General features: G+C 32.0%; 1 protein-coding gene across 2 annotated transcripts in view; it reads right to left on the minus strand.

The window, feature by feature from the left end:
- Positions 1–19,202, minus strand: part of SMC5 (structural maintenance of chromosomes 5) — a 91,754-nt gene that overhangs the window by 24,814 nt on the left and 47,738 nt on the right. For both annotated transcript variants that reach the window (XM_054583035.1, XM_054583034.1), the window contains exons 9-15: positions 15,411–15,666; positions 12,977–13,131; positions 9,378–9,491; positions 4,529–4,623; positions 3,761–3,893; positions 932–1,105; positions 659–828 (exon numbers count right to left, since the gene is read on the minus strand). In XM_054583035.1, coding sequence (XP_054439010.1) covers positions 659–828; positions 932–1,105; positions 3,761–3,893; positions 4,529–4,623; positions 9,378–9,491; positions 12,977–13,131; positions 15,411–15,666 — 1,097 coding nt within the window. The remainder of the gene's footprint in view (positions 1–658; positions 829–931; positions 1,106–3,760; positions 3,894–4,528; positions 4,624–9,377; positions 9,492–12,976; positions 13,132–15,410; positions 15,667–19,202) is intronic.

A 19,202-nucleotide genomic window follows, 5' to 3' on the forward strand; every position in this document is an offset into this window, starting at 1 on the left:
GCAAGGAAGTTTAGTTTTAGACAATACAACAGTCCAATATGGTAGCTTCAGATTAAAGGTTAAGTGTTTGCAGATGATTAAAGATAGGAATGAAGCAAAGAGTTAAAGCTGGAAAAGGCTCAAATTTAAAAAAAAATTCTAGGCAGTTAGACTACATAGAGACACCTTGCCTTAAGCACCATGGTATATTATTAACTTTTGAAATAAAAGTTAATGACTGCTTGCTTTAAAAAAAATAAATTTTCTTAATGTGTCTCAAACAACTCAATTTATGTGTTTACAAACACACACTGTATTAGGTAAACTTACATCTTACCCAAGGCAACTTACACCTTACTCAAGGCAATGAGCAGTTATTGATTATTAAAGGCTGATAATATCATTAAAATCTATCTTTATTCTATTGGCAAGAAGCATAAAAGAATAATTTAAAAAAAGACAAAAAAAAAAAAAAATCCAAGCTATGACATGGTAGGATATGGTAAAAACCTTGAAACTAGAAGCCAATGTTCTTTACTCCAGGAGTAAAATTAAAGTTTGAGAGAGAAATTATTACAACATGTACTTGTGGGAATCTATCAGTCCAGAGTAAACTAATATTTTCCCCATAGTGCTTTGTGCCCCTAGCCCACAACCCACAAAAGTGGATGCAAAATACCTTCCTAGTTTGGAACTAATTTTTTGTTCCAGTTGTCTTTTCTTGGTTTTTCTTTCAAGAAGCTCCTTCTTCTTTTGTCTAAGTTCATTATCTTTGTGTTCGAGCTGTTTGTTTGTCTCACGTAAGGCAATCAACCCTGATTCCACTGCTTGCAATTTTCTATTAATTTCCTATGGGATATTCAAAATTGTTAATATATTTTTAAAAGTTCTAGTTAGAGTATTATAAATCCAGTTAATATTTTTTTTAATATGAAATAAAAAAAAATCCAACCTTTAGATGTTCTTCCAGGTGTCTTCTTTGCTCTAGATCCACAGTGACTGTGAGAAACTGGGCTACTTTTAGGGATGTATTACTAGAAATAACTTTATTTGAATAAAAAGAAGTTTTCACCACATACTTTTCTTCTGCTGTGTACATTTGCTTTAATCGAGTTTCTTGTATTACCTACAGCACAAAATAAGTATCAGTGTCCATCTAATAATTACGATATATTTAAAAGGACTAAGAATTAAAAATACAGATCAAGTGAATTTTAGAAGATAAAAATACAGTAGCTATATGTTCATTTTTAAAAATTATACAATGACATCATTGATTACTTTCAGGTTATAAACATTTCAGGTTATTATTTTAAATAACAACTTAGGAAATTAGGAGGAAATCAAAACAACTAGCAAAGTTAGCTATATTCTACTTTGCTGTACAATATCTCCCAGCTCAGTGTACTTTTGAAGCTTTGTTGTATCTACAGAAAAATATACCAGGACCCAGGGATCCATTACAGTGAACTGTACTATTTCAAGTAAGTCATTTACTTTCCTTTCCACTCAATTACACTATTCAAAGATACATAATCTTATATTCAGTTCCTGTATATTTGAGAGAATACTTAGTGAAAACACTTTTCAAGGATTTCAGACACTTTTTTTGCATTTTGGGGGGATCTTGTCTCTCAAGAACTGATACAAGGAGGTTCATAAAGTACACTCTAAATGCCGTAACATTATAAATATACAGAAATAGAGCTAATAAAGAATAAGCTGCTGTAATGCAGATTTTCCTATTCTTTAAAGGTTTATTACCAATACTCTTATGGTTTGTTTCTCTCCAGAAGTTTACAGTCTAAGTGAAGAGAGAAGACATATTTCAGCAAATTTTATTAAGTGGCATCCCTAATTGCTGAATAAATTGGAATGAAGGGGAAGCCTACAAGGGGTTACCTAAGTTTCATGAAAATAAGTTGTAAATGGGATTCGAACTGACAGAAATGGTGAGGGAAAAGCACTCCCACCAAAAAGGACATCGAGAGCATCAGAAGACAATTAAACCAAAGGGGAACCGTAGATATTAGGGAGAGAACACTTCCATAAATAAGTTATAATCGTTATTAGAGAACCTAAAATGTTACAATTTAATAATAGAGCAAAACTTACACTAAAAAATGTATTTCTAGTCTAACGAAGAAATATAGCTATTATTGTCATTATCTAGACATGGAAAGAATTGCAGACATAAAGACAGAAAGCTTCCTCAACAAAGGTTTGTATCTTCTGAAAAACAGCCAAGATAATGTCAGGGACTTTACAAGTGTTTGAAATACTTCCTGACTTGGCTTTACTGTATATTCACATGTCTGAGAAGCATCTCATCAAAATTTAGAGATATTTATATACAATATAGTACTGAATTGGACATTGAAACAATAAAGTATAAGAAACATCAGTGTGTTAAAGGATTTTAAAAATATCATCACCCATATAGAATCAGAGGTTAAGGTTAATGAAAATTACTTTGAAAGAGATGAAGTGGAACATAAAATTTAATTTTACCATTAATGTAAATTATTTGAATTCCAATGCTATTTCTCTATTACAACCAGTAGGGTTAAAGTTCTTTAAATGACTTAAACAAAATGTTAAGAAATAAAAGTACATAAAATTAATTCAACTTGAAGTACTCTTCAAAAAGTAAAAGAATCTCCTAAGTGCAGTGATTATTCTTTTCCGCTCCGAAGTAAAATTATAAAAGCCCTCACCAAATTTTCTAAAGTCTTTTTGTAATAGTAAAGAATTCCTACTACCCTCCCCTTCTGATAGCCCTACCTAACCCTAAAGTTACAACAAAAATTGGTTTGGTCTATGCAGATCGTCTTGTCCTTTTTTCTAAACACCATGGACTTAAGACCAAAGAGAGGTACAATGGGATAACTGTAAACTGGTTGTTAAAAAATTTAAACACATTTTCTAATAAATTTAATATTTTGAATATCAATATTTTCAATAGCAGTTAGGTCTGTAATTGGGTCTTAGATGCTTACAAGTGGTATAAATATGGCAACTTGGTGTTATGGAAAAACCTGTTTTACAACAGATTTCTTCCCTGTTTCTGCCTGTGATAAAAAAAAATGTGGTTTAGAATCTTGGAGAGTACTTCGAAGAAGACAATTCTAAGGCATATTAACAGAATATAAGAAATAAGAGTTCCTTGAAAACTATATGATCTTATTAGCCAATGTCACACCAATAAATTAAATAAATAAATAAATAAATAAATAAATAAATAAATAAATAACAATTAGTTAAAGAGTTTAAGCAGCTATACTAAGTAAGGAAAATGAGATCCTATAGAGGGTGGTCATTTACATATGAGGTAGTCTTAAGTGGAAGCTTTAAGAAGGGGAGGTTTTACTAAAACATTTCTATATCATAGCCTACCATCCTGAAGTATAATTTGTCTGAAAGATAACCCAGAATACAAGAATTTAAATGATTAAGCCATTAATATAATATTTAAACATAGGTTTATTAAGCAAGGCAGAATCAGGTAAGAGTACCAGGTATTTCTTTTCAGGTTTTAACTTACTTAATACCTGCAGGGTAATTTAATACTTATTTACTCTAGGTAACTCCACCTCACTCCTGTCACAAAGTATTAGTCAACAGTCCCTGTTTTATGTTATATGAAGAATACAAAATACAAAAAGATACTTTCCCTTTGGTTAAAAGCAACAGAAAGATACACTTCTTTAAATTTCTCACAATTTTTCCTTGACTTTAGCTAAGAAATTTTAACAAAACTACTGATTAAGTACTTTCTTACCCGTTCAATTCTTTCTCTGGTCCTTTCAGTTCCTACAGGAACCTCATGAATATGATACTGGCTGCAGAGGTAACTCATGACAGGAGCGGGTGCATCAAATAACTCTCGCAGGTAAGAGAAAAACCCATACTGTCTGAAAGGAAAAGCATCTATTAGGTTTTCTTCCTAAAATATCATTTAAAAATTTGACAGGTGACAAGTAGCCAATAAACAACACATAAAATGAGTCATTTTTCTTTAAAAATTTTAAAATTACTTAAGATTAAGTGATTAATATTGAAATTTATTATCACATCAAAGTTTAATACACTATATATTTACAATTACAAACTATTAATCTGTTCTTTTGTCATTTCTCCCATATGTTTCATATTTAAAATGTCTACTTCCATCCAGAGTTATTTACTTATAGCTGTTTTATAATTTCAATTTTTCCATTTAGTCCTTCTGGAAATTATTTTTGCATTATTAAGTGATAATTTTTCATTTTATTTTCCCAATAACCAACTATTTTGGTCTTTTTAATTAAATAGTCCAATACTGTTCTGATGATTTAAATATCACCATCATGTACTAGCTATACCATAATCTGTTCCTGGGCCTAGATTTTTCTTTATTTTAGACTGAAGTAGAGATCCTAAAAGGAAATAATACAGCCTATAACATATTTATGTAACAAAAAGGCAATTAAAATATATTAAAGAGGTAAATGATTACTCAATATTTGAAAGGTAACAAGTTAGTTCTAATAATATTTTCCAGACTTACTTTAGTTCATTTAGAGGTCTTGAAGGTGCTCTGTCTGCATATGAACTCCTAGGAGCAATAACAGCATTTACTCTTAACTTTTTATTATCACGAACCTGAATATAAGGAAAAAAATATTATTCAATTACCAGCTAGTCTCAAAGTGATTCTTAAAAGTTACCATATTCCTATTGACATTCATGGGATGAGCAAAAATTCAAACACTGATAGGATATTTAGTGGTTCTTAAAAGTTTTTAGTGTGACTTGATATAATTATGTTTTTATATTGTAGTTATGTGTTTTGACAAAAAGAGTCTATTTCTTTTATCATTTTCACTGATAAATTCTATGAAACATTTAAGGACGCAGTAATGCCAGAACTCTTTCAGAAAATAGGAGGAAAGGACATTTCCCAAGTCATTTTATGATACCAGCATAAACTTCACCGCAAAACCTGACAAAAACTTAATATCCCTTATCAACACACGTGCAAAAATCCTTAACAAAATATTAGTAAATAGAATCCAGCAGTATATGAACAATATACATGACCAAGTAGTTTATCCCAGGAACATGAGATTGATGTAGCATTAAAAAAATCAACCAATCTAATTTACTGTATTAACAGAATAAAGTACAAAAGCCATATGATCATCTCAGTAGATGCAGAAAGAACAGTTGACAAAATTCAATAGCCATTCATGATAAAAATTCTGAAGAATTTTTATTCTGACATAGAAAGAAACTTCATCTACTTGATAAAGGGCATCTTTACATACATATGATGAAAATACAGCAGACATAGTACTTAACAGTGAAATACTGAGTGTTTTCCCTCTAAATCTGGGAACAAGGAAGGATGTCCAATCTTATCATTTCTCTTCAAATTGTCCTGAGGTAGTAGAAAATGTAGTGAAACACAATAAAGTAGTAAAAGAATTCCAGGACTAGATGGCTTCACTGGTGAATTCTACCAAACATTTGAAGAAGAGGGAATACTTCCTAACTCATTTTATGAGGTCAACATTACCCTGATACCCAAACCAAGCAAGGAAAATATAAAAGAAAATTACAGGCTCATATCTTTGATGCACATGAAAGGAAAAAGCTCCAACAAAATACTAGCAAATTGAATACAAGAATACATTAAAAAGAAAACACATCACGATCAAGTGGGTTTCATTCCAGAAATGAAAGGATGGTTCAACACACCCAAATCAATGTGATACAACCTCATTTAACAAAATAAAAGATAAAAATCATATGATCATATCAATAGATGCAGAAAAAGCATCTGACAAGATATAATATCCATTTATGATTAAAGCACTCAATAAAATGGGTATATAAGGAAAGTATCTCAGCATAATAGAGACCATATATGATAAAACCTCAGGTAATATCCTCCATGGTGAAAAACTGAAAGCTTTTTCTTTAAGATCAGGAACAAATGGACCTTGAGAGTTTGTTTGGAGGTTCTAGCAGGGGAGCATAGCTACTCGTATCCGTTGACCGAAGACCGGTCCTCTCCTCTAATTGGGAAGGTAGTCCTCTTTGACTGAGCGTGCAGCTTTGGGAGGGACGCGCATGGATCAGTAAGGGAAGGGGACACCTACCTAGCCAGCCAGATCAACCGAATCAACCCTGGCGATCAATGGGGTGACAGATGTTGCAGCCAGATCGCCCTCACATCCCAAAAGAATGAGAGAAACTTCTGTCACCGTACACAAAAATTAACCTCAAATAGATTAGAGACTTGAACATAAGATGTAAAAAAATAAAATACACAGAAGAAAACATGGGCACTAAACTTATTAACTTCAGTCTCAGCAGGGTTTTTGTGAACTTAATCCCAAAGGCAAGGGAAAAAAAGCAAAAATAAATAAATGGGGCTACAGCAAAAGAAACCACCAACAAAACAAGGTGGTTAATCAGCTGAGAGAAGTTATTTTAAAAAAATACATCCAATAAGAGGCTAGTATCTGAAGTATATAAAGAATTTATACAACTCAACAAAAAAACCCAAACAATCCAGTTAAAAAATGGGCAGAGGACCTGAAAAGATACTTTTCCCAAGAAGACATACAAGTGGCCAAGCAAGGTATGAAAAGATGCTCAACCTTACTAGCTGTAAGGGGCACCTTTTAGAAGGGCTACTTACTTATCAATAAGACAAGAAATAAAAAGTTTTGGAGAGGATGTGGAGAAAAGAGAACTACTTTGTTGGTAAGAATGTAAACTGGTGCGGCCTCTATGGAAAACATATGGAGATTCTGCAAAAAATTAAGAATAGAGCTACTATATCACCCAGCAATCCTCTTCTGGGTATCTAATTTGAAAATACTTATTCGTAAGGATATACGTATCCAATGTTCACTGCGGCATTATTCACAATAGTAAAGGTTTTGCATAGCACAGTGACTTTTGGAATGTATATATTGGGTTATAGCGAAACTGACTGTAATTTGCAACGGACAAATAATAAAGCAAATATGGTAAAACGTAAATAATTAGTGAATCTGGGTAAAAGGTATACGGAATTTCTACGTATACTCTTTCTACCTTTTCTTAAAGTTTAAAGTTATATCAAAGTAAAAAGTTATTAAAAAGAGAGTAAAGGTATAGATTAAACAATATTGATGAAAAAATGTTGTCCATGAATCACTCAATCAATGACACTAGCATGTAGGGCTCATTTCCGTTTGTAAAATGTTACTGTTTTAGTGGTTACCCTAAATAAAACTGTATACATTAAAAAAATAATTTCAATTCCATTTCAATATTTCAAACCACAAGGAGAAAGTCATTGTATGCTGTATGCATGTCCTTAACTCTTTGTGTCCTTTAAAAAAGTTCTCTGCTTTCAGTAAGCAACACAGTACAGATCTAGAATTTACTAACATTGTTTCTAATATCTTTACTGCTATGCAAATTATGTTTTTTAATTTTGTGGTGATATTATACTTTCCTTCAGAATATTTTGAGTAATAAGAAGTGAAGAAAAATATTAAATAATAGTATAGTTAGTACTAGTACTATAAATTGTGATGATAGTGCATGGTAGTATATGAAATGGCAAAAACTGTAAAGATGGTTTGCAAGTCACTGAAAGGATGAAAGATGTACTTGAGTACATACAACTATAGGAAGTTACATTCAATGAATTTTACAATTAAAAATACATAAAAAACATACATATAAGAGGAAGTTCTGGTCCTATTGATGAGACTCTTTGGAAAGTTAATTGTCACACTACAAGAAAAATATGAGCTGATTCTGGGTCCTGTCCTCACACAGACTTACTAAGAAAGGTTTAAACAAAACAAAATCTAAGCCTAATCTTTCTGGAGCTTTTAAAGAAGTAGAAGGCATATGCAAATGGAAAAAGAAATTGTACTGACAATATATACTAGCATACATAGCTAACAACATATACTATATATTATTGGGTTGGCCAAAATGTGTGTTAGTTTTTTCTGTCAAAGAGACACATTTCTCATTTTCACCAGTAACTTTGATCTGGATATTTTGAGTATGTCGGCTATCTCCCACATGGTATAATGTGCACTGTTCTCAATGTCTCAATTTGATTGCTATTAACTTCAACTGCCTACCCAACTGTCAAACATTATCCAGTGAGAAATCTCCAGCATGAAACCTTGCAAACTATTGACACATTCGATCAGTCACAGCACCTTCTCCATACACTGCACAAATCTTTTTTTGCGTTTCAGTTGCATTTTTTACCTTTCTTGAAATTAATAAAGCATAATATGCTGAAAATGTTGTATATTTTGTTCTACAGTATTAAAATGGCTACATAAAAATTAACCAATTTTGATAGTATTTTTTTCATGCCCACTGAGATGACAGCTGTCATAATACAATCTAACAAAATTGTTTCAAGTGAAGTAAAAGAAAACTAAGCATACTAGAGCCATCTTATGGGGAAAAAAAACCTTTTTTGTCCAACCCAGTAGATATATAACAATATACACACGATACATGAAATAGCTAAGAAGCACTATCTAAATACTTTTTCACTTATTAACTGATTGAATCTTCACAAAAATCTTTTGAAGTAGGTAGTATTATCTCCATTTTAGAGACGAGGAAAATGAGGCACAAAACATTTAGGCAACTTGCCCAAGTTAGTAGCAAAGCCAGAATTCAAATCCTGGCAATCTAACTGAAGAGCCTAGGCTCCTAACTCCTAAGCCATGCTGCCTTTCATTGGCTTAGATTCTTGGTGAGTGGTGTTTTATAGCCAAATACAGGATGATCATTTTTTAAAAAAATATTTACTTATTTTTTTTAGAGAGGGAAAAAAGGGAGAAAGAGAGAGAGAGAAACATCGACTGATTGCCTCTTGCATGCACCCAAACTGGGGACCAAATCTACAAACAAAGCATGTGCCCTGACAGGGAATTGAACTGGCGACCTTTCACTTTGTGGAATGATGGCCAATCAACTGTATCACACAGGTCAGGGATCAATTTTTTTTTTTTCCTTAAGTGATTTTATTTATATCATAAACAACAACATATTGATTTCCTATCCAAAGAAAAACTAAGTTCATCCCAATATCGTTCCCAAAAGGACGTTTAAGACCAAAGGTCCATCATTATGATGTTTTTCTTTAAACAATGTCACAGAAGTGTTACAGAGGGAACTAGAGGCTGTTTTCCCTCTTAGAAAACAAATTCACTTCCCAATAATAGTATAAATAGGACAAAAATTAGCAAAACTGAGTGACTTATTACACAAGAGTTAATGCTGGTAAAATGAGGCGTTATCACTTTTAGCTCTAACTTGAGTTTTAAAATTAACTAGAAGTGCCAAGTGAGTAAAAATATGTTTATACTTGCCTCTTTGAGGAAAACCTCCATATCTTCTTGACTCTCAAATACAAAGGCTCTCAAGTCATTTGATGGAATATGATTTTCAATATATTTGGCATTTTTATGATCTTTCATATTGATCTAAACAAAAAAAATAAGTTGATTTTAATGAAACCCAAATGATTACTAAAAAGTTATATTTTAGTTTATTTAATTAGATTAATGATTGAGAAAAAGGAAGACCAAAAATAAAAAAAGAACTTGTTATTGAAGAGTCAACATTGTAAAACATCTATTTAATCTAATTTATCATCCAGAAACATCCAATACATAATACAATGAAAGCTAAGACTTGAATAGTACCCAATGCATAGTGGTTTTGATATTGTCTAATAGTAAAGTTCCTTTCTGGTCACTCATTGAAAACACTGAAACAGTCTTAGATTGTGATCTAAAAGTATAAATATTTCTGATCTGTCTCCAAAATTGTATTATTTTTCTTCTTTATCTTCAAGATGAATTCATACTATACAAGACAATAACTGACTGGTATAAAGCTTTATGAAATGAATGGGAAAAACTAGCTATGGGTTAATGGTCACTATTAGTACCTTCAGTAGAAACGTAAGGTTTGTACCACTAGAGTATAAAACCATAATAATTTCTTTTAAAATATTAACTAATTAGGCATTTCCGCATGCTGAGACTCAATGGTACTGAAGATATAAAGATAGGTCAGGAAAAATTGTTTTAAGAAGAGTAAAATCTATTATTTACTGCAAATGATGAATACAATAAATCTCCATAACAGAGGTATATAAAAAAAAGCTATCTAGAAAATGTAAAGGAGAGCAGCTCCAGCAGATGTAAATCAGCTTTTTTAAAAATGAAGTTTTATAAAAGCATATTTATGTTTTATATATAATAAATATTATATGAAAATAATTTATATACAAACAAAGTGCAGCATACTAGTTAAAAGCTAAGGCTTTAGGGGATCAGACAGATGTCACTTAAAATCCTGTGTATGATCTTGAACAAATACTACTAAAACTCTGAAAACTTCATCCTTTAATGGGTATAGTAAATCAGTCCATAACTCAGGAATAAAAGTGAATTAAATGAGGTAATACAATGAAAAAATTAATGCAGTGTTAGTTACGTAAGTGCTGGTTGATATTACTCTCTATTTTAAGTTAGAGAGTATCAATCAGTGTAGAAAAATGAAAAAAGATACACAGGCAAGCAAAATAAAATGAAAACCACATATAATACTATCACCTGGACAAAAACACTATAAACATTTTAGTGTTTATTGTTTCACTAATTTGGGGGTGGGGGGCAGGTACCAAATTACTGGAATGAATAGTACAAATGAAAGAAAATGTATGTATTTGCTACAACTTAGAGAAAGGGTAAGCAATATGACAAGAAATTAAAAAAAAATATTTTTATAGCTACGGATAAGCCACCTAGACCTTAGCTATCATAATCATTCTCTTCCAGGGTGTACCTGTCACAGATACTCTGTCATGTCAGAGTCTGGAGCCCCTATCTTGTGTAAATTGGTTACATGGTCATTCAACTCTTTGATGGATTTCACTTGCTAATTTAGGTAATAAAGTTTCAAGGAAGTCACATAAGTAGGGGGTCATTCACTGGCCAGTTTCTTAATTTCCAGTAATGACTGATTCAAACTTCTTCCCAAGTGTAATGCATAGGCCACTGCATTCATGGCCTGGTTTCCTGATATCCTGAAGGAAGCTTGGCCACCTTGTTGGTTCTGCAGCTTTATCAGTTTCATAGCATGTTCCTTCTCATAAAATTGGTGAAGAAAATATTTGGTAAAGTTCTCCAAAGCCACTTCTTCACAGTCACAGTAGTAAGAGAGACAGGTAGACATAGGAAGTATATGTAGCACTCCAAGATGATCTGGTGGTTAATGACAGCATCTTGTTTCACAATTTTTAAAAATGAAATCTTTCTACACATTCTATCCTGTAACCTTTTCAATAATTCATGAACATGTAATAAATGTCCTTTTATAAGTAAACAGTCTTACAGCAACATTTTTAATGGCTGCATAGTATTCTAATACAAGGATATAGAGCAATTTACATAACTAAACAGTATATTTAAAAACTTTGTTCTGTCCCATCATTCTGCTATTACAAACACTCCTGTGATGAGTGTAAGTGTAAAAAATATCTTTGCACACTTCTCCAATTCTATATTGAAATCTTTGGAAATAACTCACGTAAACAGATTGCTAATTGACAAGTTATATGACTAAAATTTTAAGCTTATATATTGTTTGCTTATAATTTGCTTACATAGTGGTAGCATTTCAACTAAATCTTTAAGGGTTAAATAAGTGTGTATGGAAATACAGTTGGAAGGAGGTAGTAGGAAAGGTAAAGGGTTATTCCAGGAAGGATAAAAAAGCAGAGTATATCTTTTTATCTCAAAAATTTAAAAATTGACAATATATACCAGCTAGTCATCTGACTTAGTGATAGGCTACTATTAAAAAACCAAATGACAAGAAAATAAAACACTCTAATAAAGTTCTAAAGTATTATTTTGAAGTTGGCATTTTAATAAAAATTTGTTTACAACTAAACTTGATTGTAACTTATTATATTAAGAATTACAATTTTTTTCTTGTATTTTCTTCCAATTCTTACTGGATTAATCAAAACAATAATGCCTGGGTTCAAAATAGATATTCCTTTTTAATCTGCCAAACATAGTTAATAATACATATCTGAGCAAGAAGAGAATACAGTATTATGCATATTAATTTTCCTAATATAAAATTTAAAAACTATATGACATGATTTTTAATAAAGTATAATACAACCATGAGTTACAGAAAATATAACTTTTCAGGAATCCTGCAAGTATTTATTCCTGCAAGTATGCATTCTTTGCTCAAGAATAAGAAATTATCTCGCAATCCAGAAGTCATTTTGGGGCAAGTTTTAAGTTAATATTATGTATGTGTGTCTAATATATCATCACCAAAGAATGTGGTTTTTACTTTTTGGGACCAAACTTATTATTTCAAATATTTTATATAGAAATCTTAGTAAACCCATGGCCACACTTCATTAAATGATTTACTAAATAGTTTACCCTATTCTTGATGACCCATGATCATCAATAAGAGCTATTAAATATTTATGAGGTTAATAAACTGTTGGTTTCACTCTCAGAATCCTCATAATGCTCTGTTTTTGTAGCAAGTGATTTTCTTGTCTACCTTCTATAAATAAATGTTGCCTCAAATCAACATATTTATTTACAGTAGTTTTCTATCCCTTTGGCAGCATTTAATCTATTGCCTGCTATAACCTAAGAATAGCAACTGCCAGAAGAAACAAGCTAACCAAGCTAATTTAATACATGATTTTTAGTCAATAAGGTCCCATTTTCATATTTCTAGAAAAAGTTCACAGATGTATTGATCAAGGGCCCTTTAAAAAGCTCACGTTACTAGTTGCTACAAGTTTGAAAATGGAAACCCAGAGGTATAAATAAGACTAAGAATTCTTTAAACAACAAAAATCTCTAATGATTGCAATAATAAAACTAATAGTTGCTACCAAGATAAAATTTCTTACCGTGAGCATTATGGGCTCATAGACTCTTTGCTTAAATTTGTCTCTGTTATGTCTCAGCCATAAAACAGCATCATATGTGTCACGGTATCTCTGTCTCAGCTTATCTTCCTTTTGATTCATAAGATTGTCAAACTGTATAATTTTATCATTCACACCTAAAATTGGAAAATGAAACAAAGTACTGTTTCTCTGAAAACTTTCATTAGTAAAATAATCTATTAATAATAAAAAGGAGTATCTCAGACCCACAAGTTACAAACACCACTCAGCAAGTTCCCAATGGAGTGAGAAAGACCCATCCTCAACAAATCATTCTCAAATTTCCAAGCAACTGGAATAAAAGATGATCTTTGAGCTACCAAAACAAATAGGTCACATAGATGAGAACGAGAAAATACTAAATTTTCAACCAGAAGACAATCACAATAAGCATTCAAAACCTGACAGAAATTATTTTCAACTTAGAATTATATATACAACAAAATCAAGAAAGAAGAATAATAAAATAAAGGTATTTTCTGGGATGTCAAGACTATAATTAATTCCAAAATATCCCTTTTTAGGAGGTTACCTGAAGAGGCACTCTAACAAAATAAGGGAATAATGTAGGAAAAGCAGAAGATATGGAATTGAGGAATAGCTTCATCCAACAGAGAAAAGGAACTGAGACAAATTCCAGATGACTGCCATGCAGGAGGTTTTGAGAACAATCAGTTTAGAAAGGACAAGTATGGAAGGCTCTGGAACTCAAGAGAATGGTAAGATAGTTTTCTTTTTAATTTTTTTTATTTAAGAAAAATGCTAAAACAAATGGTGCTTTTTAAGAAAGGTAAATTCCAATCTTTAAAAAAGCTACCAATGAAAAACAATTAGATTATAATACATTACCTGGCTCTGTTGTGAACAAGTTTCACTGTAAAACATGAATACTTAATATTTCTAGCTTTTAGAATTAACCCATATCCAGAGCACATAAAATTTGATTTTGGTTCTCAATAAAATGTTTTCAGCCTTAAAAATATAAAAACTAGAGTATAGACTAGAGAATTTAGAGAGAAAAAAGGGAGGAATATGCCCTGGCCAGTATGGCTCAGTTGGTTGGCGTGTCGTTCCGTAAACTGAAAAGTCATAGGCTTGATTCCCAGTCAGCATACATGCCTAGGTTGTGGGTTTGGTCCTGGACAGGGCATGTACAAGAGGCCATCTATCGATGTTTCTCTCCCTCTCTCTCCAAAATCAATAAGCACGTCCTTGCGTGAGTATAAAAAGAAAAGGGGGGAGGGGAGAGGAAAGTAGTAAGAAGGGGAGTACTAGTGTTTTTAGCTTACAGTATACGTTCAGAAAATAGTGAGAACAGTTAAATGACAAATAGCTAAATATAGCTATTTATAATAAACCAGTATTAGTACATTTTAATGGTTAATAACGATTATTAATAAAATAATCTCATTTAAGAAATTATAGTAATAGGGGAATTATGAGCTGAAATCACATCTAAAGTAACAAAGTATCAAAAGATGATGTCTAAAATTGACAGATTAAGCTATGGTGAAATAAGAATATGCTGAAAATATATGAAGCACAATTAGAAAAAACTGTTCAAATAGTTAAAAGTGCTTATGCTTGAGAGGGGGTCTGGAAGTTAAAAGGGGTTGAGCCCCCCCTCTGTTCTAGTTTCTTTTTCTTCCTTTTTTTTAAAAGAGTATGTATGTATATATTTATTTATTTTAGACAGAGGGGAAGGGAGGAAGAGGGAGAGAAACATCAATGTGTGGCTGCTTCTTGCGCGCCCCCTACTGGGGACCTGGCCTGCAACTCATGCACGTGTCCTGACTGGGACTTGAAACCTGTGACTCTGTGGTTTGCAGGCCAGTGCTCAATCCAGTGAACCACAACAGCTAGGGTCTCTCCGTCTCTCTCTTTTTTTTTTTCCAACCATACACATCTAGTATTTGATAAACATACAAAAACGGGTTCTTTCATATATACTGAGCAGACCGAATAGGGTATCTCCTCTATTTGAATAATGTTATAGATCTATCTACATGGTCTACAGGAAAGAAAAGCAAAGGTGTAATTGGACAGTCTTCAAGGAACAAAGTAAATAGAAAGTTTATATAAGCTAGAATAAAGAGTTTACATTTGATCTGAGAAATAATAGTGAGTGACTTTATAAAAAAAAATAAAGCAAAGCTTTTTTAGAGAATTAAATTAACTGACATAATCTGACTTAAGATAATGGCCAGCCATTGGCAAATCATGATACATGACAGATACAGGTAATTGAGGCACTAGGTTGGAAGAATTGAGCTGAGCTTCCTCAAAAGGGAGACGTGACTATTTAAAGGCAGGATATCAAGAGAAGAAAACCCATCATTAGAGATGTACCTCCATTTTATAAACATCTCTTCATCCTAAATTTAATAAAACTTACTCTTTCTCTCCTTCTCGAGAGTTTCCCTGTCTTTATGCTTATCAATTATCTCACTTTCACATAATTCCTTTTCATCTTGAATTCGTCTCAGATCATTTGTAATGACATCAATCTGGGGTTGAAGATTCACACAGTTTTCTGTGGTCCTCAGTTCATTTTGCAAATCTTCTATCATTTTGCGGGTATTACTTATTCTCCTCTGTAGGTCATGCTCTTCATTTTGTTTTACTGTTAGAGCTTGCTGAAGTTCCTCAATCTAATAAAACAAAAGGCAATCAGTACTGGAGATTGATTGTTCTCCTGGTTTACAGGGCTTTTATAGTAATATAGTTTAAAAATGTAAACAATCTAAGAACATTGGTGTTTTCCTTACTAAAAGGTATGCTGGTAGAAGACTGCTACTCTTACCAGGTTACCTATATCTATGTTTTATTTGTTCACTAATCCCTAGAGCCCAAGTCCCTAGAGCAGTGTTTAGCATATAGTTACCACTCATTAAATATTTGCTGAATAAACACAATATTTATAAAGCCAATCAGATTTCTAAATATTTATAGGAAGTAAATACATGCTTCGTATCTTGACACCAAAATTAAAGTCACGAGGTATATGATATTTTCAATAAAGTAGTAATACTAGAAATGATTTTACTCTTAATTTTAAACTAAAATAAACTATTTTCTTTCAACAAAATTATCTCCTACCAACACTTCAAATTAATATTATGTAATTTTTAAACATCGACCTGTATGTTTAGATTTGTTAACTTATATTCAGGGTAAATTATTTTTTTAAAAACCCATATCATGTATGATGCCAGTAAAATTTTTGTCAAAACGAGACATAGTCTACCTAAGACAGTTAAGATTTAAAGACACATACACACATAAATATATACTTACACAATCATTTCATTAAAAAATTAGAATTTTATATTAAAAAACCTATTACTTTAATACCCTTAAACATTTACATTTTAATGCGTTTCTATAGAACCTATGTATTTTACTAAATGGCATCACTAAAAATATGAGAGCAATCTCTCATTATTTCATATGTCCTTGCAAAATATAATTTTAATTCCTGCATAATGGCCTGTTATATAGACATACCACATTTTGCCCATTCTCTATTGTTGGAAATTTGGGTTGGTATCAATTTCTTATTCCTAAAAATTTAGCTTTGAAAGCATCAAGATAATGAACAAACATATGCCAAAATCCCCTCTCCTGTACCAAACACACAGGAGAGAAAAAAATATTTGAAAAATTAAGTTACATAGCTGAAAATTATCAATGTCCAATGGACCTAAAAGAAGCAAGCAGACAAGAAACCACAGAGTTCAGCCAGAAAGTCCAAACCATTCAGGAGAATAAATAGGCATGTCACAGAAGACAGGAAGAAAATTAAGAATCACCAAATATGTAATAAGTTCAGGTCCATGAAAAACAACAAGAAATTTAAAATATAAATCTTGTCCTCTCAGCAAAATAGAGACATCCTAGGTACCAAAAAATTATTCGATAAACTACCATGACTAATCCCATCAGACCTATGTTTAGCTATGGCAAAGTAAGTCCAAGCCTTCTAGATAATCAATCTTCACGAGGATACCATTCCCATACTGCTATCTTCCATTTCTGTGAATGTTCTCTCTTCTTGTTCTAACTGTACCAAATTATTTGTACTATACAAATAAAATTTGGCTATTCCTGAGATGCTTCTCCCTAGAGCCCTCTGAAAGTAGTGACTTTTTCCTGCTATAATCCTTCAGAAGTGAGGAAAGTATCTTGATTAATCCCCACTGTACTAGTTCCTCCATTAACTGAGCCCCACTTCAGTTCCTTCGAAGACCATATGATCCGACTTTACCATCCATCATCTTTGTTGCCAGGTTAACTACCTCCCCCAAAATTCTTCCTCACCCCCTTCATTCACTGATGACTTTAGCACTCAACTGACTTAATATCTTGCTCTCCTGTTATCATGAGACTCATGAGACTTCAACATACATACAGAAAATTCAATCTAACTCTTTGGCTACTGTGCTCCTTGACTTCTGGAAAAAAAGCATTAAAATTAACAAAACTCCAGCAAGAATGACAAAACAAAAAACAATCCCAGAAGACACAAGTTACCAATATTAGGAATGAAACAGGGGTATCACTGTATCTTACAGCCCTCATAGACATCAAAAGGATAGGAGAATTTATATACACATAAATCTGACAACTTAAACAAAATGGATCAATTCCCCAAAAAACACAAGCACAACTCATTCAATTTGGAAAAGATTATTTGAATAGCCTTGTAACTATTAAGTTGAATTCATAATTTTAAATCTCCCCCCCATAAATCTCCAGATCTGGATAATATCATTTAAGAATTGTTTTGAATATTGAAAGAATAATTAACAATTCTACATAGTCTCCTCCAAATTCATTTTATTAAGGTAGTTATTATCCTGATATCAAAAACAGATGGTACAAAATAAAAACTAAAAAAAACCCCAAACCCTCATAAATACAAAAAGTCCTTTAAATGTTAGCAAACAGAATTCGACAACATGTAAAAGTATGTGTTTATACACCAGAACCAAGCAGGGTTTATTACACGGATGTAAGGTTGATTTAATATTCAGAAATCAACCAACATAATCCATCATATTAAAAAGCTAAAGATGAACACGGTCAATAGATGAAGAAAACAGCATTCGACAAAATCCAACACTTGTTCATGATATATATTCTCAGAAACACAGAAGTAGACTGGAATTTCCTGAACCTGATATAGAACATCTAAAAAAACCTACAGCTGATATTATAGTTAATGATAAAAAAGCGAATGCTTTCCTCCTAAGATTGGGAACAAGGCAAGGATACTTACACATACCATTCTTGTTAAACACAGTGATGGAAGTTCTAGCCAGTGAAATAAGGGATGAAAAGGAAAAGAAAAGGCACAGAAATCAGAAAGGATGAAATAAAGCTGTCCCCATTTGCAGATGACATGACTGCCTATGTAGAAAATGCCAAGGAATTTATTAAAGAAGGAGAGTTAGTGAGAGGTAAACATAGATAGACACAGACAGACAGACATAGAAGAAGGGAGGGAGGGAAGGAGGGGAAAAACAAAAGAAAAACTTGGGTGTAACCTAACGAAACACAATGAGAACTTTTATGCTAAAAACTATATAATGCTGATAAAAGAAATCAAAGATCTAAATAAATGGAGATATAAACAGACTGGATGACTCAACATAATAAAGATTCTAATTATCCCCAAACTGATATATACAGTTAATACAAATCCTATCAAAATCACAGCAACACTTTTCTGTAGATACAGAAAAGACCTGGATGTTATCAGGTATGGAGAAATAACAAATCTATAAAAAAGGGAAAGAGAGAAAAGAATTTACAGAACTCTGGAATTTAAACAAACGTTTTCAACAACTCAAAAATTTTTTATTCAAGAAAAATGCCTGAATCTTAAAAAAAAAAAAAAACCAGCAAATTTTATGGTATTTTGAACATCTCCTTATTCCTGTTCCTCTGTCCAGAGTCCCATGGCAGCCTATTTTTCCATTTTAAAATAACTTTTATTTTTCAGTTAAAGTTGACATACATTATTATATTAGTTTCAGGTACATACTCCAGTGATTAGACATGATCATCCTGATACATACATAGTTATTAGAATATTATTGACTAAAGTCCCTATGCTGTACTTTACATTCCCATGTTTATTTTGTATCAACAAATGTGTACTTCTTAATCCCTTCACCTTTTT

Source organism: Pteronotus mesoamericanus, unplaced genomic scaffold, assembly GCF_021234165.1.
Source record: "Pteronotus mesoamericanus isolate MK-2021 breed Mesoamerican mustached bat unplaced genomic scaffold, CSHL_Meso_final contig_73, whole genome shotgun sequence".
Lineage (NCBI taxonomy): Eukaryota > Metazoa > Chordata > Mammalia > Chiroptera > Mormoopidae > Pteronotus > Pteronotus mesoamericanus.